Here is a 24,939-nt window from a genome sequence, read left to right on the forward strand (position 1 = left end):
GATAGGAAAAAAAAAACTACCACTGATCGTTAAATCATGATATAAACAAATATTTTATCATACTAACAGATACCAGCATGTCTGAGCTGGAAGAGAGGAAAGCTAAACTGTAAGGTTAATTGAGAGCACAAAAATAGAACAGAAATATTGTCTTAATGCTTAACCGCCATTTACATTTTTTAGGATTGTTAGTTACTAAGTAAGGTAATAAGGAGAAGAAAACTGATTAAAATAGAACAAAACTAACTAAGTTCCAGTTTTTAATAATTAGCTTGTATTATTATTTAAGGTAAAAAAAAAAGGGAACATGTATACTACTAAATTATAAACTGCTAAACCATGTTTACAGTCCTCTGTAGTCTAAGGTTTAACTAATAATATTAATAACGACTTACTTGAAAGTCACACATTTACCTAGGTACAACCTGCTTATATATATTATTGATTTGGAGCTCAAGAGATTGTAAGTGCTAGATAAAGAAAGGCTACAACATTCCTTTCACTTGAGCTGGCATAAAAAATACACATATATAAATGGGATTATGTTAGAGTAACATGCAGGGAAGTAGGTGTAAGTACATGAGTGGTTATATGATAGACAAATATTGTACCTAATAAACATATGAGTCTTGGCCACGTAACTGCCTTTGTACACCTAAAGTATACCAGAGAAATGTACCTCTAAAGTAAGAATACATATGAAAAGAGAATAAAAAAAATTTTTTTGTGGATGAAAACACTTTGAAAACACTTTAATACATCACAGGGTACCAAAATCCACAAACCAATAGTATTCGAGGATGCGCGATGTAAACGCGCATAATGGGAGATAGCTGATGAGACCACCGTGTAGGGAAGGATAACAGCAACTTATTTAATGAAGAGTTCGTGGATTCAGCTAACCGTTACACCAGTCAGAGCAGTTGAGATTGTGACAGACAGGCAAGACAATTTAGAAAATAGTAAGCAAGCCTTCTGAATGCTGCACTGAATGTATGAGGCATCAGTAATTGTTACTGCAGGGACATCGTGGGAAGTGTAACAAATTGGTTATCCGTCGTCAGTTCCATGAACAAGTGATCCGATGGCTGCAAGCATATTGAGGACTAAAGTTCCTAAGCAGATCCATGTAACAAAATAGTGCTGAGTAAATGTTAGATCCTATTCATTTATTTTATTCGATTTTATCTATCTCTATAGGTCAAGCGATGTAGATATACTGTCTCTGTGCCTACCAGGAGCAAGCGAATATTTAGCAGCAGATCCGATGGCTGCAGTCATAGTAAGCACTAAAGTACCCATAGAGATATATGCAGCAAATAGCGACGGGTTAATGTTAAAACCTTTTCCTTTGTTATATTCGATTTGGTTTAACTTTGTAGATCGAGCATTGTATAAACACTGACTCTGTGATAGTCTGAAGTACGCAAATAATTAGCGGTGTATTATTGCTAATATGAGGGTTGACAAAAGAACTGTAAAAAGAAGATCTTGTCAGACCCATTTATGAAACAGGATAGGAGTTAAAGGCTTTGGTAAAGGCATCTTTGGCTTCCGTTGGAGTATTCATTGAATATCTTATTTCTTTGTAGGAGAAAGAGAGGACATTTGGGTACCTCATTTGAAATCTCACATTTCTTTTGATCAAATCAGCGCAAAAAGGAGCCAGCTTTTGTCTATTTAATTTTATTTGGTGAGGCAGGTCTTGAGTAAGAGTGATCTTATGACTATTCCATGTAAAGTTTTTTTGCTTTTTGGCAGCACTTAAAATATTCTGTACATCTTGAAAGTTTAGCATCTTTGTGTAAATAATACGTGGAGTTGGTGAATCTTGCCGGCGGATAGAGGCTCTGTGCACTCTTTCAATTATTAAGTTCCCAGTTGAATTGCCCGGACCCAGTAAGGCACTAAAAATCTGACCACATATTGACCGCAGGTTTTGGTTATCATAGGTTTCAGGTAAGCCTTTGATAATGATGTTGTTGCGACGGCTCCTAGCTTCAAGATCTGTTATTTTGGACTGTAATTCAGAGATAAGCGCAGAGTTGTTTTTTATGTCGTCAGTTATTGAATGTATTTGAAAGTCATTTTTTTGTGTTTTTTGTTCAAGAGTGTCAACCCTTTGCACAAGATGGTTAATAGATTTAGTGAGGCCAGACAATTGCTCAGAAAGGCCCTGGATAGCATCATGAATTGGTTGGAGCGCTGATTTGAGATCGTCGATATGAAGGTTGGGGTCGGGTTTACTTTTAGAGCTTGTTTTATTATTTGTGGTACCGCTGTCCGTTGGTGTTTTTGTGGTTCTTAATCTTTTATATGCATTGTCTTTCTCCGGAGAAAGAATTGACGATATTTTTGCTTTGGTACTTTGAGTTTCCATGACTTCAGAGTTGTCTGGCATAACTGGTAGCTGGTATTAAGCGCAGAGTGTCAGAAGCGCCAACTGTCAAAAGCGCTAAGCTGTCAGGCAGAGATCTGTCACCCAGGCCTCTTGGATGCACGTGGCACGTATCCCAGGAATTGGATAAAAAGTGGATTTTTTAAGTTTTTCCCAGTATAAGACACCTGATTTGCTGTCAGACGTATTTAAGTATTTAGTTGAGGTCAGCGATCAATAGCAGGTATTGTTTAGAAGTGTTTAAGGCTAATAAAGGTAAAAATTACATTAAGAGCTCTGTGGATAGGGTGCCAACTAGCCGACCACCATCTTGGAATCTGACATATTCACTCAAACAGGAAAAGTTATTTAACTAGGTAACTATGATGTTTTTGCCCATCTGATGAAGTTCTAAGAGACGAAAACATAAGGGGAAGTGTTTTATCAGCATTTATGTTATTTGTGGATGTGTGTTCCTTTTGCTGTGTTTGAACATTAAATCACTTGTGTGTTGGAACTGCTGGTCTCCGGTGCCTAATTTTGGATCACTTTCCAAAAAGGCAAAGATGAAGCCAAGGCCCTGCTAGAGTGACCCTTGGCCCTGTATGGAATAGTTTTGTCATGCTGAGTAAAACAAAAGGTAAAACAGCCTTAAAGACAACCATTTCGAAATAGTCTTGCTTTGATACAGGTTGTCACTTCTTCTTCTTCCCTTCAGAAGAAATTAATAACTGATCCAAAGATCTGAAAGATTTTGTTCTGTTGAGACAATAACTAAGTTGGCTATGGACATCCAAGGTATGGAGTATCCTTTCGCCCTCATTTTTAGGATCAAGAAAGAAAACCAGGAGATTGACAGTTTGGTTTAAAGTAAACTTGGATACCACTTTAGGCATAAAGGAAGGTTTAGTTCTCCAAGAAAACCTGTCTCTCTGGACAATGAGATAAGGCTGACTCACTATAAGAACTATAAGAACTTACAACTCTGACACCCTTTTTGTAAAGGTCACAGCAATCAGTAAAAATGCATTCCAAGTTAAGAACTTCAAGTCAGCCACATTAGCTGGTATATACAGAGCAAGTGTTCGCTTCTCTAAAACAATATTAAGATCCTAAAAAGGGGCTGCCAGTTTTCTTGGATGCCTCTTATGCAAAACCCCTTTTGAAAAAATTCTGACATGAGAATGCACTAAAACTGGAGGATCCATGGACAGACATACTGAACTGGCTAATAAATGAACCATGATGGAGGAGTAGGATACTAACTCACACAAGTATTGTAAAACCAGGGAAACACTAGCCCCGAATGGGTGCTGGTTATGCTGTTGGCATGAAATAGAAAACATTTTCCGTTTGCTAATATCTGATTTTCTAGTAGCAGGCTTTCTTGCCTCAATTAGTACTAGGTTTATCACCTGTCCCTCTTTGCAAGGGACAGTCCCTCTCTGGGCAGTTGTGTCCTGTGGAAAAAAAACCCCTAAAAAATGGCAAATATCCTGGTATTTTAGGAAAAAAATATTTAGTTCTCTTTAAAAGTTGCATAAAACAGTTATTTTGTATCTGAAACACCTAAATATTATAAGAAATAGCATAAGCAATTCAAATGCTACAATAAGCTTTTATTTTGACAGAAAAGTGATGTTCTGTCCTCTGCACTGGTCGTGGGTATGCTTTGTCCAGCAAAATCTCACATTTCTACAAAAAATGTCCCACTTTGGGCATTTGAAAAGGTGGTAACCCTAATTAGTACCTGCATGCTGTTTGCGTTGATTTTTGGATTTTCTACATTTAAGGTTTGGCTATTTCCATTACTTTTTGATTCTGGTTGTATTATATTACAGTAGTATTTTAAATTTTGTTTTACTGCAAAAGTTATTTTTTTCTTGGGGTCTTAAAAGTTGCCAGAGTCAGTTACGACACATTCGTTTTGCAATCATTAACTGAATTGGAAGTATATCTAGCTAATTAGTGGGAGGAGCTGAGAAACATTTTTCGTATTCAAGGTATTTACCTACATTCGTCTGCAGTTACAACAGCTCTAAGTTTAAAACTTCTATTTGACTGCACTGATTTTTGGACTTTTTTTCTACCCATCTAACCAATCTTTGTTGTGCTTTTAAACTTAGTGGCATTTTAGATGCCTATCTATACTGTAAATTAGACATTGGAAGCCCTTCCCAATGTTAAATGATTTGGGCAACGATAGCTCAAACTTATAAGGCACTCCCATTCAAATCTCAAAGCTTCAGTTAGCCTCTGTTTCATAGGTTCATAGGTTGGTACTAGGCTATCGGCCCTAGGGCCTATACAATCTATAACAATTCCCTGGCTATTTCTTCCCAGAATATTTACTTCCCTGGTCCCCTGTCTAGCAGGGCGACTGACGTGATCCCCGGGGTGAATTTCCTATCTCCCATCCAATTATCAAGGTTCCTTTTGAAGAGGGCCAAAGAGGTGCTCAGCTTGACATGTATGGGCAGTCTATTCCAGAGTATGGGGAGTATCTGGGTCAGGAACCTATCCCTCCAGCATGTTTTGTTCATTGTGATGACCAGGATTAGATCCTTGCAGCGTGTGGCTCTGAGGGATTGGGATTTCTTTAAGTCATATCATTCTATTTCAATTACTGCAAACCACAATATTCAGAGTGTTAGTCTGAATTGTGTATTGTTCTTTTCTGCATTTTTCCTTGCTATGATCAAAGGCCAATAGCATCTATTTTCAACTTGGTCTGGGACCTTAGTCTTATAATATCCTTCACAGTAGCGTCTGAATTGTGAGTTGCCGCAGGATCTGAGCCTCATTTAATTTCTACTGCATTTTTACTGTTTGCATTTTACTTGGCCTGGGGGCTTTAGTCTTGTGGTATCACTCACAACTGAATAGTGAGACAACTGCAAAATGCTGCAGTATGTGAGCCTCATTTAATACATTTCTACCATTTTTTTTTCTGTTTGCATTTTACCTGGTCTGGGGAGCTTAGCCTTGTACTATCACAACAGTGAGACAATTGTGACTTGCTGCAGGATCTGAGCCTGATTTATTACATTTATTTTGCAATTTTCCTGTCTGAATTTCACTTTGATTAGGGACATTTGTTTGTAGTATTGCCCACAATATTGAGAGGACTGTGAATTGAAGCAGGATCTGAGCTTATTTATTATACTTCTACTGCATTTTTTTCTATTTGCATTTCAATTAGTCTGAGGAACTTAGTCTTGAAGTACCAGTTAGTTGTAGCGAGAGAATTAAGAATTATTGCAGGATCTGAGCCATACATATTTATATTTATGTTTTTATATAGATACATATATGTCTACAAATGTGTGTGTATATATATATATATATATATATATATATATATATATATATATATATACACACATATATATATATATATATATATATATATATATATGGGATCCGTACAGATCCCCGACGGCACTTTCTGCCGAAGCAGAAATCACCGAACATACATAACCGAAATTGCTGTTCAACGAAGCAGCACTTTCAGTTAAGTATGCTGGTTGTGCAAGTCACACTACGGTGCGATTAAGGGAGAATTTCCTTTTCTCCACTGTAGTGCGACCTCGGAGGGAGAATATAAAAGTAGGGGGGGTGCAGGGGGGCTTGCCCCCCTTCATAAAAGAAGATTTATTGTTTTTTTTTTTTTAACAGACATTAACGAAAGCGCTTTTTCGGTGAAAGCGCTTTTGTTAAAGTGCGTTTGGGTATTGTGGATTCGGACTATTGAACTTTCGTTCAGTAGTCCTAGATCTATATATATATATATATATATATATATATATATATATATATATATATATATATATAGATATATACGCACACATATATGGGATTCCTTCAAAACATCGAATACTCACATTGTCAAATCTCATTTCATCAAGCCTGATTTCACAGTATTTCAACATATTGAATTCCTGCTACAGCGGAAACAAACCCCGAGAAAGGAACTACTTGGTCACCATGGTGAACCTTGCCCTTCCTCCACTGTAGTGTGATCTTTAGTGGGGGGGGGGGTGAGGGTTTTTTGTTTTGCTGTTTGTTGTTTTCTCCTGGTAGTTGACTGGTTATTTTCTTGGGGTTCATTTTCGTTATTCCGGGAGTTCGATGTAATGAAGATTCGATTAAATCAGGTTTGACGTACTGAGATTCAATAATTTGAGTTTTTGCTGTTTTGAAGTACACACACACACACACACACACACACACACACACACATATATATATATATATATATATATATATATATATATATATAGATATATATAGATATATATAGGTTTATAGGTGTTTACTAGGCTAACGACCATAAGGGCCTTTTTAAGCCTAGCCATGCATCCCGAACCGCTGACAAGTTCTGACACCCTTGATAAGTATAAGCATTGGTCTGGGAGATGAACCATTTACAGGTTACCTGTTTGTATTAGAGACATAGGTGCCAAACCAGGGATAAATTTTGAGTTTCCCATCCAACTGTCCAAGTTGCACTTGAATTGTGTTCTGGAGAAACTCTGCTTTACATGGATAGGGAGACTGTTCCATAGACGGGGTAGTCTCTGGGATACATAACTATCTCTCCAGCAGGTCCTACTTATATCACATCCAAGGTTTAAGTCTTTAGAACGGGTAATTCTGGTACTGTTTGTTTTGTGGATATACAGGAGGCCCATCAGAGTGGGGTCTGACAATGCCCTGTATGCCAGGCATAGATCTCCCGTCAAAAGCCTGTAGGAGACAGAATACAGGGATAGGGCCTTGAGGCAGTCAGCATAGGACATATTACTTATGCCTTGTATTCTTTTAGTGAGGAACCTCTGTGGATGTTCCAGTTGTTGGATATGCCTGGTTAGGTACATACCAAATGCGGCACTGAACTCAATGATAGGTCTGATGAATGCCAAATACAGTGGAACAATGACTTCCTTGGACTTAGATGCGATACCTTTGTTTATAAGTTGCGCAACATAGAATGTTTTCCTCATCACTGGAGACACATGATGATCAAAGGCTAGATCACTATCTATGTGTGTCCCTAAGTTCCTGACTATTGGGTCAACTCTAAGGGGTGTCTTGTCAATATGATAGTTACCAGGGATGGATGACTTCCCAAAGGCTATTATTATGCATTTCTTGGCATTTAGTTTTAAATATATATCTATATATATATATATATATATATATATATATACACATATACACACACACACACACACACACACACACACACACACACACACACACACACACACACACACACACAATTATTCAGCATTTTTATCGTTTACTAATTGGATTCCTCTCTAGTTCATCTCCTATAACCTGTACTATGCTGTACTCCAGTGGTTTGCACTGTCCTGTACAGACGCAGGCACCTAGAGTTGTAATTTTCAATATAAAATTTCACCTGCTGTTTTTGTAAAGTATCCAAGTGCAAAGCAGCTGGTTTGCAGATTAGAAGCATTATTTTATGAGTGTTGTTTTAGAAAATCCTATACCTCTCCCCCAGCCCTACCCCAAACTTAGTTAGTTACAAACCCCTCCTGTACTGCCCCTTGTACATGACAAAAAAGAGGATCTGCAGCCATCTATGTACAATTTCCTACTGTCTCTGTAGCCTGTCTGGTGGAAATGGGCATCCTGAGACAATGTTGCAATTGTTTCACGTTTACTGACAACCACCTTATTCTTTAGTATAATGACAGAAAATTTTGTGGGAACTGTAACTACATTACTTCTCTAGAGGCAAAGCTCTTGCATACAGACATTAGTATCCTCAAACAGGTTACCAGTAACACACACATACACCTACTATGGATCAGCCACAAACTCACACATGTTGAGGCTCTTAAATATAATCTGCCCAAACCTCAAAGGCCTCCTACATGCTGTCCTCAGCTATCTTCCAATCAATCTACAAAGATAACACTCTCCAGGACACATACAACCACATCTCACAGTGGCTCAACGTCTAAGATTTTAAGGCAAAGTAGCACACAACACAATATATTTGTCAATGGAGACTGTTGTGAGACACACTGATGTCCCATGTACTGAGATGTACCTCCTTCTATATGAAAAGAGACAAGACATACTTTTTAGATTACGTGTCCTAGGCAGGAATGACCCTAACAGTGAGCAGCATACTACATTCTCCAAGGATGATACCACAAAACAAACAGAAGATGACTGACTTTAACAATTGGCTTAGTTACCGGTATCATTCTAAGGGGTCCAGTATTTGTCAGCTTGGGAGGACATGATCAACAGACCATGCTGTTTTGCCAGGGATGGTCTGCACCTTTCCACACTAAGTTTTTGGATATTAGCCAAAACATTATGCACTCAGTACTGCCTTTTTTAGGCGATGCCAGTCTGATAAACCTTTAGACATAGTACATTATATTCAAGGCAAACTAAAAGTGTTACTGTTCAGTGCTAGGAGTCTCAACAAGAAGCTCCAGTCTCTGGAAGCACTCCTTAACCTGGAGAGTGTTGACATCTATGCAGTTACCAACAGACAGTTTAAAGCTGCAGAAGATACACCGGCATTGTAAAGCTGCAATGCCTTCCACACATTTTGACCAGCTACCATACAAGAAGGAACAAGTGGTGGACGTGTATCAATCTACATAAAAAGTAAGCACACCTCAAAATATGACATGCTTGAGCTACTCCATGTCCAACTAACCTTAAGTAAAGTCCCATACCATATCCTTGCAAGCTATAGGTCCCTGTCTATGACCCAAGATAACTACACCATATACCTGAATTTACTGGAGTCCCTCACAATTTAGCCCAACACCATAATCATGGGTGTTTCAACTATCCCACCATAAACTTGTATTCTGGATCTGGTACTCACAAATATGAGGGAATACTGCACAGCCCCTAGTGTAATGTCCTCACTGGTCAGATCAGATCACAAAACAGTCACCCTTGAAACAAATATGAACTCCAAACTGTTAAAAACTAAAGACTCAAAACAGCAAAAGTATCCAGAAGATAAATTACTGAAGTTTTTTTAATGTGAGAGCTTTCGTCCACTTGCAAGGAAGTTCCTTCTTTGCAAGTGGATGAAAGCGCTCACTTTAAAAAAACTTCAATAATTTATCATTGAAAAGAAGTGGTGTTTTATTCTTTCTATAAACTCCAAACTCCCAGTGAACCACAGAACCTTTAAGAACTTTTCCAAGCCTAACTACCTTCTATTAAACAATCAATCTATCCATCAATCCATCCACAACTTGTTTGCCCCTACCACACTCAAAGAACACTGTGGTGTATGTGGAAGTGTTTACAGAAACCTGCATATAAATAATTACACAGAAACAGCAGTACTAAGCCAAAATAAACTTAAGACAAACTCCAAAAACAAGCCCCCTTGGTGGACTTCCAGTATAAATAGGTTGTACAACAAAAGAAAGAAAATCTTGTCTAAAAACTAGGAAGAGCTATACCCCACAAACTAAAAAAACTCCCTCATCAGGCTCAACAAGCAACTCAGGGGAATAGTCAAGTCCACCAAAGCCAACTTTGAGGCACAAATAGCCTCCCAGACTAAAGACAACCATAAGGTATTTTTAAGTTATGGAAGCAACCTTATGGGGAGCACCAAATGGTGTGCTGAACTAATAGTAAATGGAACTCCCTATGTTGAACCAGAGGACATAGCAAATTTGTTGGCTGATAAACTTAGCTCTAATTTTACCTGCCTATTATTCCCAGTTAACCATCAAGAAATGCCGTCTACCATTTCTCCCCCAACTATCACTAAAGAATAGGTCCTCACTGCACTCTCCACAGCTAAAAACGCTACATCACTGGATCTTGATAATATCCCAGGATGCCACCTAGATAACTTTAAATGTGACCTATCAGTCCCCACGGAATCTCTATTTGACCACAGCCTCCATACAGGCTTTGTATCTAGGGAATAGAGGACTGCAATACTTACTCAGCTACACAAAGAGGAACCATCAACAGACCCATGGAACTACAGATCTATAAGTCTGACTAGTCCTGTATGCAAGGCCATGGGAAGAATTATCATGGGCCTGTTAAACAAAGACATAGGAAATCCTCAAACACTGGGCCCATCCCATTTTGATTTTGTCAAGGGCAGGTCATGCCTACTAACCCTGGTGGAATTCTTTGAGAAGGTAACCAGAGCCATGGATGAGGGCAAAATAGTGCATACTGCCTACCTCAACCAGCAAAGGCATCTGACACAATACCTCAGTCAGGTGTTATACATTAACTCACAAATTTAGGTATAAATCCCTATGTCATCTGATGGCTAGCCAAATGGCTCACTGGAAAAACATGTGAAGTTAGGGTGGATGAATTCACCTCCACCAAGAAGCCAGTTACTAGTGGTGTCCCACAGAGCTCAGTACTAGGACCTCTCCTGTTTGCAGTATACTTTTCTGAAATCAAAGCAAAAGTACTGAGCCTTTGGCTTACCATATATTTTGATGACTGCAAGCTGGTTGCAATCACTGAATCCCAAAAAGATGTAGATATTCTCCAGGATGACAGAAACAAATAACTGGTGCCAGAGCCATGGCATAAAACTCAGTGCAAAAAAAAAAAAAGCATAATTATACCCTTTGGGAAGACAGCAACCCCTGCAAAGTACAGCACTGATAACACTCCCCTAAGATTAGACCCAGTGGAAAGAGACTTGGGAACTCAGTTGACAGTAACCTGGACTTTGGTCACCATGAGTCCATGGTGGTGAGAAAATCCTAGTATGTGGCACAACTTATAAGTAAGGGCATGGCATCTAAATCTAAGGAGATAATTAGACCTGTAATCAAGTACAATGCACCCTTTGGTATGTACCTGGCCAGGCATTTGCAACAGCTGGAGCGGTCACCCAGGTTCCTCACTAAGAAAATACAGGGTGTAAATAACATGTCTTATGTGGACTGCCTCAGAGCCCTGTCCCTGTACTCAGTCTCCTACAGACTACTGAGGGGTGATCTATGCCTAACTGAAAAGACATTCTCCGATCCAAGTCTGATGGATCTGTTACATATTTGTAAAACAAACAGCACTAGAACAGCATGATTTAAGGATCTAAACCTTGTCTGTGACATGAACAATACATATAGAAGGTACAAGTATGTCTCCAAGAGATTACCCTTTTCTAGAACAGACTCCTTATTCATGTGAAGCAGAGCCCTAAACAACAGGCATATACCAACGCTGTTCTAATTCATGGGCACTGACAAATGGGAAAACTGGGGCATGAATAACTAGGTTTAAAAAGGTTCTAGGGCTGTTAGCCTAGTAACCTCCTATGATCCTGTGACTTTATCATCCAGGCAGTCAGATGAATCCCCAAATGATGTGGACATCCTACAGAAGGGCCTCACTGAGACAGATGCCTGGTGTCAGAGCCATGGCCTCAAGCTCAATGCCAAAAAGTGCAGTTTCATCCCCTTTGGTAAAAACTCTGTCCCCATGAACTACCACATAGGCAGCAATCGACTTAACACCGAATGTGTGATAAGAGACCTTGGGACCCAGGTGGACAGTAGTCTCTCCTTTGATAGTCACATCGCCACAGTAGTCAGGAAGTTCTTCTATGTGGCACACCTCATCATAAAAGCGTTCTCATCCAGGAAAAAAGAGGTCATTGTTCTCCTCTACTCGACACTCATTAGACCCATTATAGAGTACAACGCCCCTTTTGGAATGTACCTCATAAGACATCTGCAGCAGCTGGAAAGGCCACAGAAGTACCTCACAAAGAGGATTACTGGCCTCAAGCAAATGCCCTACACTGATCGCCTCAAAAACTCCAGCTTTACTCTGTAGCACATCGCCTACTCTGAGGTGATGTCTGCCTAACATATAAAGCTATGTCAAACCCAGAGCCGTTGGACATGTTACACCTAAAGAAATCCCAATTCCTCCGAGCTACACGCTCTAGGGACCTAAACCTTGTCACCACAATAAACAGGACATGCTGGAGGGATAGATTCCTGTCCCAGAGACTTCCCATACTCTGGAACAGGCTACCCATCTCTGTCAAGCAAAGTTCTTCATTAGCACTCTTCAAGAAAAATCTTGATGAGTGGATGGGAAATAGGAAATACACCCTGGGGATCATTTCTGTGTCTCTGCTCGACAGTGGCACAGGAAAATAACTTTCTTGGGTGGCGTAAGCCAGAGAACCTTGTTGGCTAGGCTTACGTAGGCCCTTGGGCCGATAGCCTAGTACCTACCTATGAACCTATGAACCTAAGTTGATTGGGTTGGGGTGTATTAAGCACACATGATCTTGTGTGAATACATCCACTCTGTGAGGAAGCTTGTGGTAATTGCCCCTGGCCATTTCCAAAAGAAGGGAGAATCACTGTTGCCTGGGTCAGAAGGGGATTCAATACAATGATCTTGGGGGGATTCCTTTTGAATCTTCGGATGTAACCTAAGAGTAGAAAAGCATATAGGAATATTCCTGTCCAAGAAAAAGAAAAGTGAATTCATCTGTCTTCCAGACCCTCTTGCATGGAGTCCTGGAGCAGAATCTTGGCAACTGACTGTGCAGAGTGGAGGCAAATAGGTCTACTTGAGGAACTCCCCACAGGTGGATCAAATCTTGCCACACAGTTTTGCTCTGACAGAATGTAGGATGCCTCTACAGTGGGACTGTGCTGTGAAGCTATATTTCAAGCTAACATGGCTAGTCTGCAAAGGGGGTATGACCTGGCTCCTCCTTGCTTGTTGATGTACCACATGAATGTGCTATTGTCTGTGACAACTTTAAGAGGTCCCACGGTCCAAAGATGATTAAGACAGTTGATTTGCCTTGATTAGGGCAATCATCTCTTTTACATTTTTGTGCTTGCATCTGTCTTTGGTGTCCCACATACCATGCATTGTTATCCCTCCTGAAACTATTCCCCAAGCAAAATCTGAAGTGTCTGTGCTGACTGATTGCTTTGAAACAGGGAGGAAGAAGGGGAGACCTGGATTTAGGGATATTTGGTCAAGTGATTTCTCTGCTGACAAACCACAGTACTGGGATTTAAAAAAACAAAGAACATTGGTTCTGGGACCAAAAAGACCAGATATTACTGTATCTTTCTTATGCGTAGTCCTGTCAGGGGTTATCATGAGAATCATAGATGCCATGAGACCCAAACTCCTGAGGCATTCACTCACAGTGACTGAAATCTGAGTGGAAAACCCTAGAAACAGATCCGGATATAGATTCTAATTTTCTCCTGTAGGAGAAAGGCTCTTTGAACCGAGGTGTCTCACCCAAGGAACACAATCTTGTGTGAAAAAATAAAAAAAGACTTTTGAATGTTCTTTTAGAACTTCAGTTTGTGTAAGAGATCTCTCACCCAAAAGAGAAATTCCTGACACTTTAAAAAATACTCTGCAAAGATAAGCAAGGTCATCTAAATATGGAAAATGTGGATACCCTGTAGCATCTAATGAGCTACAACTGGAGTATGACACTTTGTGAACACTCTTGGTGCAGTGGATAGTCCAAAGGATAAGGCAGAAAACTGATGATGTGATCCAGACATATAAAACCTAAAGAAACACCTGAAGTCTGGATGAATAGGGATGTGATGTTAACCATCTTTTAAATCTAGTGTTACCAGGAAACTTAAATAAGGAAGAAGGACTGACAGGTTGCGTAACGACAGCATTTTTAACTTGGGCACTATCACAAATTAGTTTGAGAAAAAAAAAATCCTGGTCTTCAAGCATTTTCCTAACATAGCACCAAAACATCTCTGAATAAAAACTGTTCCCAATTTGGGAAGGAAGAAAGTACAATTGTGTATACTTACCATAAATGTAGATGTTCGAGTGTATTCACTGTTGCAGTCATTACATTTGGGTAATCTGCTGGCAGGTTGCCCTCAGTCGGCCTGATTAACAAAGTCTTGGGTCCTGCGTCAGTTGCCGTCCCTTCTTCCATGACGTCAGGTTGTCAGGGGTATAAAACATGCTGCCAACGCCATTACATCAGTTTTTCTTGCCCAAGATGTCAGGTGCCCCCCCAAATGTGGAGCAAATAAAATTAAAAACACAAAAAATATACCTCTAACCAAAAGCAAATATACCAAATGGGCTTTTAAGCATAGTAAAAGAAAGTAGAGGTATAACCAGAGAAAAATAGGGGGCTGGAGGGAGGGTAACCAGGACTGCAACAGTGAATACAATCAAACATCTATATTTATGGTAAGTGTACACAACTGTACTAAGTTCTTCGTGTTTCACTGTTGCAGTCATTACATCTGGGTAGATTCCCAAAACTATGATTGGGCGGAGTAAATTATACAGCATTAGGACCAGCTATAAGGCCCTGCAGGACAGCAGTGGCAAAGCCAGCTCTGGATTTAGAGAAAAGTGGTAAATGGTAATGTTTGGTGAAAGTATGAACTTAGCTCCAGGTAACAGCTTCTAGAATGTCCCTGGTAGGAACACCTCTGAGAAAGGCTGTTGAATCTAAGAAAGGCTGTTGAAGTAGATACAGCCCTGGTGGAATGGGATCTGATCCCCTGGGGGATAGTTTTTCCATGGTGGTTATAGCAGAAACGGATACAATGGCTTATCCATTTGGAAATGGTTTGCTTTGAAATAGCCTTTCCCTCTGCCTCTGCAGCAAATGCTACCAGCAGTTGTTCAGATTTTCTTTGAGATATAGTCCTGTTTAAGTAAAATCTAAGTTGTCTGTGTACATCCAATGAATGCAGAATCTGCTACCCCTTGTTCTGTGGATTGGGAAAGAAAGTTGGCAAATGAATGGTCTGATTAAGAGCCACATTGGATACCACCTTAGGCATGAAGGATGGGTTGGTCCTGAGAGATACCCTGTCTGCATGAAAAATGATGAAAGGCTCCACTGCCATAAGAGCCTGTAATTCGGAAATCCTTCTAGCTGAAGTGACTGCTAAAAGGAAAGCTGTTTTCCAGGAGAGAAATTTTAAGTCTGCAAGTAGCAGCTGGCTCAAAAGGAGGGAGAGTGAGTTTCTCCAATACAAAATTAAGGTCCCAGGCAGGGGTTGGAGCTCTCCTGGGTGGTCTTAAGTTTTTGGCCCCTCTGAGATACTGCTTTAGCAGAGGATGGGAGAAGAGGGGAGGTTTTTTATGGAAGAAAAGGACAAGCCCTTGTGAAGCATCTCAATTAAGTATTGCAAAATCTGAGGAATGATGGGCACTGCTGTGCTTATCCCTTGAGATTGATTCCAGGCACAGAATCTTTTCCATTTGTCAGCATAAGATTTTCTAGTACTAGGTCTTCTCGCCTCCAAAATGACATCCATCACAGGTTTGCTGAGGGATGCTAAGGGTGAATTTAGGTGATTAGCCACACTGCAAGATTCAAAGTTTGGAGATGAGTATGCAGAATTTGGTTGTTCTGCTGAGACAGTAAGTAAGGTGTCTGAGGCAGGTGCCACGGTGGAAGGTGTGACACACTGTGCAGGAGTGGGTACCAGTGCTGGCCAGGCCAGTCTGGAGCAATCAAAATAATTTTTGGTTTGTCCTGTTTGACTTTTAGCAGAACTTTGGAGAGCAGAGGCAGAGGGCAAAAGGCATAGACTGATAGTTTTTTCCAGTTGAAGGGCAGAGGATCCACTTTCCAGGCTTTTTTGTGATGAATTCTTGTGCAAAATTTGTCCAACTGATAGTTCTGGGGTGAGGCAAAAAGATCTATGTCTGGGCTCCCCCATTTGCGTGTCAACATGTTGAAAATCTGTGGTTCCAGTTTCCATTCATGTGGGTCCTTGAGATTTCTGCTTAGTTCATCTGCCAGAGTATTCAGCTCTCCTGGCAGGAATTGAGCTTGTAGTTGTACTTGATAGCTCAAGGCCGTGTTCCACAATGCCATGGCTAGTCTGCAGAGGGGGTAGGAGTGTGTACCCCCCTGCTTGTTTATGTACCACATAACCGTGGTGTTGCCTGTCTTTATCAGTAATTGTCCTGGATGAAGGTAGTCCTTGAAGGCTATCAGTGCATTCTGTACAGCTAACATTTCTTTTTGATTTATGTGAAGGTGCACTTGATTGGACTCCATTTTCCTTGACTGCACTTCCCTGCCAGATGAGCACCCCATGCATAGTCTGATGCATCTGTAGTTAGGGTTTGGGCAGCAGGGGGTGGTGTGAATGGCAGTCCCTTGTTTTGGTGGCAGGCCTCTGCCCACCATAGGAACTCTACGTGCAGGCAAGGTATGATATGAATCATTGTTTCCAGGCTGTGACAATGCTGACTCCATAAACTTTTCAAATACCACTGAAGTTTCCTCATATGCAGTCTTGCATATGGAATTAAAAGAATGCAGGAGGCCATGAACCCCAAGGCTTGCAGTATTTGCCTTGCAGAAAGCAGGGTTTTTGTGGCCACCTGTTTGAAGTAAGTCACCAAATGAATTTGCTTCTCTGGCGTAAGGAAAGCCATCTGGGCAGTTGTATTCAAGCTTGCACCCAGGAATGTAATTTTTTGAGAGTGTACCAGATGTGATTTCTTTTCATTTATAGTGTACCCTAGGCAAGTTAGAACCCTTTTTTAGAAACGCCAGATGTTTTAGAAGAATGCCCTTGTTTTCTGCCTGAATTAGACAGTCGTCCAGGTATGGATATATTTGAATATTTTTTTTTTGCCTGCAAAATGCAATTACTGGAGTCAGGCACTTTGTAAAGACTCTGGGCACAGTAGATAAGCCAAAGGGCAGTGCAGAGAACTGGTAATGCAAGTAGCCTGCTTTGAAGCAGGGGTATCTTCTGCAAGATTCCCTGATTGGGATATGCAGGTAAGCCTCTTTTAAATCTAGAGTTGCCAACCAGGCATCTTTGCCTAGCATAGGAAGTAACTGGTGAAGAGTCAGCATCTTGAATTTTGTAATGTCCAGAAAGGTGTTTAGAGTAGATAAGTCCAGAATTGGAAACCATGATTTATCTTTTCTGGGTACCAGGAAAAGTCTTGAATAGAAACCTTGTCCCTTTTCCTCTTCTGGTACTAGTTGAATAGTCCCCATGCTCATGAGGGAAAGTACTTGTTTCTGGGCCTCTGCCCACTGATTGGGGGCAGGTCTGGCCATCCGTTTGGAACTGGCAATGTGTGGAAATGAAATCTGTATCCCTGGGATACTATATTTAAAACCCATTTGTCCTGGGTTATAAGATGCCAGTTTTTTGCATGAAGAGCCAGTTTTCCCCCCAAAGGGGCGGCTAAAAGGTAAGTGCTTGGTAAGTGTAAAGGGAAGTCATTGAGACTGCTTACCATAGGGAGGTGTCTTGTTGTTTCCAGATTTGGAAGAGGAGGCACCCCATTGTTTTGTTCTGAAAGTCCATTGGGACTGAAACCTGGTGCTTTTGGAATGTCTGGGTTTGACTTGAGTGGCTCTCGAAGGAACTGCTTCAGCCTTATTACCAAAGAGACGATCCTTTTGTAAAGGAGCATCTAACAATTTTGCTTTAACATGATCAGGCAGAGTTTGCTCTTTGAGCCAAGCATGCCTTCTTAGCACAGACCCAGTAACAGCAGCCCTGCAAGAGGCCTCCAAAGAATCAAAAGCACATTGCAAAGTACGTTTTCCAACTTGTTCAGCTGAATGCAATAAATCCTGTAAATCTTTATTTTCCACACAGTCAGAAATCAACATCATTTTCTGTTTAAGCAGTCCCATGATATGCTGCTGATATTTTAGCATATGAAATTGACAGATTAAAGCCCTGATTGCCAAGGTTGCAGAAGTGTAAACCTTCTTACCCCATCTATCCAGTGCCCTGGAATCTCTATCAGAAGGGGTAGGTTTTTTAGCAGTAGAAGCCTTAATGCCCTTGGGACCCTGAGAAATGGTTTCAGGATCCGCAACAGGATTTTTGAAAAGGAATTTGTGGGAGTCAAGAACCCTGTAGTATTTGTCTGGCTTACAAGGAGCCAGAGGCAGAGAATCAGGAGCCAGACTAGATTCTGTAAAAACATCATCAACAATGTCTAGAACAGGAGGTATAGCCAAAGGCCTATGCTGAGAAAGAAGAAGAAAATCCCTAAGTCTCTTTTTAGATTCAGAAAAGTCCTAACTTTCCCAGTGGAAATGTTCCCTTAAGGTATGTAAAGTTTCCCCAAAAGAAAAATCCTCAGGGGGAGAAGCAGAAGGAATGGAATCTTCTGCATCAGAGTCCTCATAAGTAGGTATAGACAATTCCTGTTCATTAGAAGAGTCAGAGGAAATGGAATCCTGTTTAGAAGAATCACAGTCAATATCTTGCCTAGGCCTCTTAGAAGGGGGGGGGGTTGGCTACCCCTGATCAGAGTAATTAAATCTTCAGCCATTTTGATAATTTGTTTTTTAGGCATAGGGGCCTGCACATGTGGCCTAGGTGTCGTTTTTTTAGACCTAGATCGAGATTTTGGCCTTAGTTTTGAAGATGGCGTCAGTCTAATATACAAATCTGTAGGCTTGAAAACACCCTCAGAAGCCGGTGCCTGCACAGCGGCTCTGGACCCATCCAAGCTAGAGACATCTGTGGGTTCCATAACTTAAGCATCTTGCAGCATACCGGACTCCGAATGGGTCTCAGTAGAGGCCTGACAATCAGAAATAGCGGGTATCAGGGGCTGCGAAAGCACCTCACTGAGTACCGGTGAATGGCGACTGGCTTAGGAGAAGCATCGTCAGCAGTTTTGGACCTCAACGGCCTGTCTCTGTCTTTTTCTTTGCGTTTTTTAGATATTCCGGTAGTCAGATTGCTAACCGACAACATATCTGGATAATTAAAGTGTAAGCTAAAATATTTAGAAGTAAAAATGTACCAACGCTTGATAGTGCGTTGATTAAATAAAGCACAAAACTGACAGGAAGGTATGTCGTGGTCAGGGCCTAGGCAAGGAATACAGTACAAATGGAAATCCTTATGAGGTATTTGCTTCCCACAAGTAATGCAATTATTAACTTTTACTGACATCAGTAAGGAGCAAGAAAAAGTTTCCCCAATGGGGTACTTAGCTTTTTAGTTGAAGACTTCGGATCTGAAACTCGAAAACAAAAATTTCAGGAGTCGGCTGACCAGCACTTGCGAACTGCTTCTGCTTCGGGCACCGCACGGCAAGAAGACTGATGTAATGGCGTCGGCTGCATGTTTTATACCCCTGACGGCCTGACGTCATGGAAGAAGGTACAGCAATCGACGCAGGACCCAAGACTTTGTTAATCAGGCCGACTGAGGGCAACCTGCCAGCAAATTACCCAAATGTAATGACTGCAACAGTGAAACACGAAGAACATCTGACTCTATCACTTCCTGAGACAATTTGTGTTTAAAGACAGGGGAAAACAGATGAGTATGGTCTGGTGGATGAAGAATTATTTCCCGGAAAGGTGGGATTTCCTCCTACTGCCACCTGTAACCTTGATGAATGATCTTCAGAACTCATTTGTCTGAAATGATCTGTTGCCAAAGATAGAGAGAGAGAGAGAGAGAGAGAGAGAAGTGAAGATTCAGATTTTTCTGTAAGGGAAAATGGGTTGCCACAGTGGGATGGAATTACAATGTCTCTTTAGCAGTCATTCTGACTTTCTGGACTTCCCTTGGAATTGGGGGGGGGGTCCTGTATTCTTTTTGTAACCCCTTGCCACTTCTTCTTAAAAGTCTGCATTTTGCTGAGACTATACATTTTATTTCTTGGCAAAAGTGGATGACAGGTTAGAGAAAATTTGGAAAAGGAGGGCTAAAAAAATCTAGAGATTCCCTGTATCAGCTAAGCCTTCTCAACACCCTTTTTGATAACCTGTGCAACACAGGGACCAAAAACTAAATCTCTATCCAAAGGAGAATTGCATATTTTCACATAATCTTTGAGGGTCCAAGAATGCACCCAGGCAAACCTCCTCAAAGCACTATCAGTGGCCATAGCCCTGGAAGCATACCTCTCAATGTGTAAGTGCAAGAAATCTGGACAAAGCCAAAAATAATGGGGGGCAAAGGGCCAAAATAGGAGCAATTTTTGAACACTGCTCTTATAACCATAGAAAGTTGATATAATAAAATGTTTTGCATTAGCACGGACATACTGAAGGATATGAAGTCTGAAACTGAAATGCCCATTATTATTTAATGACAACAATCCTCAATGATTTGCCAGAAATTTTATGAGAGACAGGCCAAAAATATGAGGCAAAAATCTGGATAATTGAGAGGTATGCTGCTCACACACATACACACGCACACACACACATACACACACACACACACACACACACACACACACACACACACACACACACACACACACACACACACACACACACATTAAACAATGAGTCGGTGAGTCGGGACCTGTGAAATGGAAACCATTTAAAGCATATTGTTACTCAAAAGAAGAAACTCCAGACAAATCATTCCTCATTCTTTCACAACATATCAGAATAAACTTTAATGTATAAGCCTGACAATTCAAAATTCTGAAAATCAAAGTTGCAGAAGTATAGACCTTTCCCATCTTTGTCAGAAAGTGTACAATCGAAATCTAAATGTTTAGCAGCAGCAGGATTAACTAAAGCTATAGCTGCTCTGTCAGGTTTGGGATGAATGTATAAAGAATTAAAAAACTGAGGAACTTTATACAATCTATCAGCCTTTTAGGAGCAGCAGGCTGACTACCAGGAAAACTGCAGGCAGTGATACACATATCTTTCAAAGCTGATAGAAATGGAGGAATGGGTGGAGCTTCTGGAAATTCCATCTGTAACAACTCAAAATACTTTTTGAGGGACTGAGAAACCTCAGTGTTCTCCCACTGAAAACACTGACACATTCTGGAAATATTTTCAGAGAAAGCGAAACCCACACAGGGAAAATCAGATATTGTGCTCTCCTCTGAGTCTGAATCAATAATATGAGGTGAAAATCCTAAATCTGTCCCTTCATCTTCCTGTTCCCTGTTCAGATTCAAAATCTTGAATCACTTCAGGAAAAGAGGTGTCTCTTTCTTTTACCAGAAACCACCTTGTAAGAAGGATCAATAACCTGAATTAAACCCTGAGCCCAGGGTTGCCAGACGTCCCTATTTGAGCAGGACTGTCCTGAGTTCAGCAGCCCAATCCTGATTCCCACATTGCCTCTGAAAATCTCGTTTGAAGTTAGTGAACCCACTGTTCTGCATTGAACAGAAGTGACTCTGCTTTACGATTTTTGACTGGCTTGTATACCAGTATACAAACCAATCAAAAATTGCAAAGCAGAGCCACTTCTATTCAATGCAGAACAGCCCGCTGTTCTGCACTGAACAGAAGTGGTGCTCCATAATAGAAAGAAGACCTTTCTTTTTTGTCATTTGGCTGGCTGTCCCCATCTGTCATTTCGAAAATCTGGCAACACTGCCTGAGCCAGATGTAGAAAACTACTCTTCTCTGGAGATATATGAGGAGGAGCAGACATATGTTTAGTTTTCCGTTTCTTTTTGACAGGAAAATTGAGGCCAGCAGCGTTGTTAAAGGCAGCTGCAGTTACCCCAGTGATGGGCACAACATTCTGAATAAACAGGGAAGCTGTCCTTGTTCCCTCTCCCAGGACCAACAAGAGTGTCTCTCTCTCTCTCTCTCTCTCTCTTGCCCACTGTGGAGACCCCAACAGCCGCAGAGGATGTTTTTAAATGTTTTTTTATTGTCTGAAGTACAAGTCTGTTTTACCGTGGAAGCACTTACCATTTACTTAACAAATATGGTTTGTCTTTGCCATTGGTGATCATTTTAGTTCATTTCTACTAGATGTGGCTAATCGCCAGTCAATAATGGCTGTAGGGGCTTCACCAGAGGGATATGAGGTCAAAGATGAGTGGCCTGAGGTACACTAATAACCTGCTATGGTGGCAAAGGCTGTTTACTTAACTTTTTTATTTTCTGGCTGGAAGAAGCACCAACTATGAGACTGGTAAATTGCTCCATTGTCAAATCGAAAATTATGCCTCTTTCCCAGAGAAAACAAGGAGCATATGCTGGTAAAAAATTATGTTGTTAAAAGTTACTTTTTTACACAAAACATAGTAAAAAAGCACTTAAATATACGTTGCCAACTCCAAAGATTAAATGCACACAATTTACGTGCAGAAAAATGCTTTTCATCTACTTTAAATTACTTTTAAACTGACAGAAAAACAGTGAGCTCCCGTCTAAAAGTACAATTAAGTCTTGTGACAATCCGTTAAATTACAAACTCCTAGCTTAAAAATAACTTTCCTAAACAGGAAAGTACATTAAAACAGTACATTTTTTATGTGGAAGTTTCTTCCCGAAAAGTAATTTATTTACCTAGCAAAGAAACAACACAAGTCGACTGCTAATCCTTAAAAGCCCACAGAGGGGTGCTCTTTTCAGTGGCAGGAAAGCTCTGAAGTGCTTGGTGTTCAAACTTATATTTTTAGACAGCTCAGCTCAAGCTGCATAATAATTTCAGCATGTGGAAGGTGCTCTGAAGCTTTGGAAGCTGGCCAGCTGTTATAGCCTTGGCAGGATATAACCCATACAGCTAAGGCTACTCCAGCAGTGATCAATATGATGAATACTGAATTAGGCTTTTGGCTTGACAAATGGCTTAGTACTTGTACATGATGTAGATTACTGTATCTCTTTCCCAAGCAAAGCTCATTATTCCTTCACCATCAAATTAAATATCCATCAGACACTGTTAAACAGGTTTACATTTAGAATCCTGAGTGCAGGTTAGACAAAACTAGGAATGTCGACTAATAGTTGGCCGATTCCATTTTGTCTAACCTGCATAAGTGTGACGGATCCCTTTAGCGAATGCAAATTGCATTCACACAGCTGTAATCAGTTACATAGTCGCGGTAAAGTAAGTTTGCGGTAAGGTGGAGATCAGGAAAATACCCTTTTCCCCACTGTAGTGTGATCTCAGAGCTGGAATATATAAGTGTCAGGGGGTGCAGGGGGCTTGCCCCCCATGCAAAACCTATGAATGTCAGTACTATGGATCTGGTCTATATTGATTGCTGGTATGGCTTTCGTACTGCAGAAGTCGAATTCGACTTTGTTGCAGTATTTTCAATATTTTAGCCAGTTTACTGTTGTGAACATCGAATATGTGAATTGCAATTTTGATAGGCTTACGTTCACATATTCAATGTTTTATAGTAAACCTGTTAAACACCTATGATACATTAATTTTCAAAATGCTCTTGGGAGGCCATAGGATAAAACATGGTTATAGTAGTAGTAATAGAGTGCTCTCCTAAGAGCATACGGACCTTGAAAGGCTACAGGAGTGGACAGGGTGAAGCAGTAATACTGTGCTCACATAACAGCATTTGTATTTGGTCTGTCTGAGATGAGACCTACCTGGCACTGGTGCATTGCACACTGCAGTATCCAGTCCAGTGTCTTAGCTGAAGTAATTTTCACTATTAGTGGCACACACTTTTCCTGACTATTATGTTGCTACTAGCAGCTCCACAACATGACAAAACATCAAGGTGCAATACTAAATACTACTGCTATTTTTATTAGTGTTTGTTGCTGCCTTCTATATTGATATGAGAATGCTGTTCTGCCGTCCACATCTGCTGAAACTTGCATGCAACTAGCTGGATTAACATTTTGTTTACATAAGTTTAGACACTATTTTAATGTTAGAATTTGTCTGTACGACATGCTGTACTTTTGGTATCCTTCTGTGCACTGTTGGTTTGTTGTGTTTTATGCTGTACACTTCCCAGTTCTCCCCTGAAAAAGGACAACTTTTTGCCCAGTGTAAGTGCTTAGTAAACAAAAATAGATAAAGAAGGAAAGAAAGAAAGAAATAAAATTTAATCTTAGCACAAGTGGGAACCTCCGCACACATAGGCTAAAGCCTAACAGGAAAGGGCTCCCTCACTTAATGGAATCTTGAAGCAGTAACTATTTCTGTAATAAAATTATACATTTGCCTGAAGTCAAAGCTTAACTTTTATTACAAAGTTTAAAAATCTCTGGCATCTCAATTCTGCAGCCTTCTTTTGTATTTCTCTCAGGCTTACATGTGTTTACTTACACAGTAACAACATCTGTACGACATGCAAGCACATAGTCAATGCAGGGTTAGAAGACAAGAACTTAAGGTACATACCTGGTACATGATGGATGATGGTGGAGGCTCAATGCATGGCTGCTGGTCAGGCAACGGCAGCTCCTCCAACAGGTCCACATTAGAGAGGGCATCTTCCAGTGTCACGTGAGTTGTCATGGTTTCACAACTTAGCAGTCCTCAACCTAACAGGAGAAAGATGTCAAAAATCATATCATTAACAGCTACATGAAAATGAAATTACAGGACTCAAAACTTGTTCAGTTTCTTAAATAGCACTAGTCCACCATTTCAATAAAAAACAACTGTGCCCCTAAACTGAAAAAATATTGCTCAACATATTCTGATTTTGATACAACATTAAAACCTTCAAATACCTCTAAGTGGTTAGAATAATCTCCGAACAGCCTGATAGGAGTCTTTTATACTGACAGGGTTTTGTTTTAAAGCCAAGGATTCTTCCTGCAATGCAATGTGTTATTT

General features: G+C 40.4%; 1 protein-coding gene across 2 annotated transcripts in view; it reads right to left on the reverse strand.

Annotated features, from left to right (window-relative positions):
* CYFIP2 (cytoplasmic FMR1 interacting protein 2) overlaps nt 1–24,939 on the reverse strand; it is a 2,832,302-nt gene that overhangs the window by 2,295,448 nt on the left and 511,915 nt on the right. For both annotated transcript variants that reach the window (XM_044069335.1, XM_044069334.1), the window contains exon 2: nt 24,499–24,641. In XM_044069335.1, the coding sequence (XP_043925270.1) occupies nt 24,499–24,615 (117 nt within the window). In that variant the 5' untranslated portion in view covers nt 24,616–24,641. The remainder of the gene's footprint in view (nt 1–24,498; nt 24,642–24,939) is intronic.

Source organism: Protopterus annectens, chromosome 4.part0 (assembly GCF_019279795.1).
Source record: "Protopterus annectens isolate FY-2018-M chromosome 4.part0, PAN1.0, whole genome shotgun sequence".
NCBI classification, from domain to species: Eukaryota; Metazoa; Chordata; order Ceratodontiformes; family Protopteridae; genus Protopterus; species Protopterus annectens.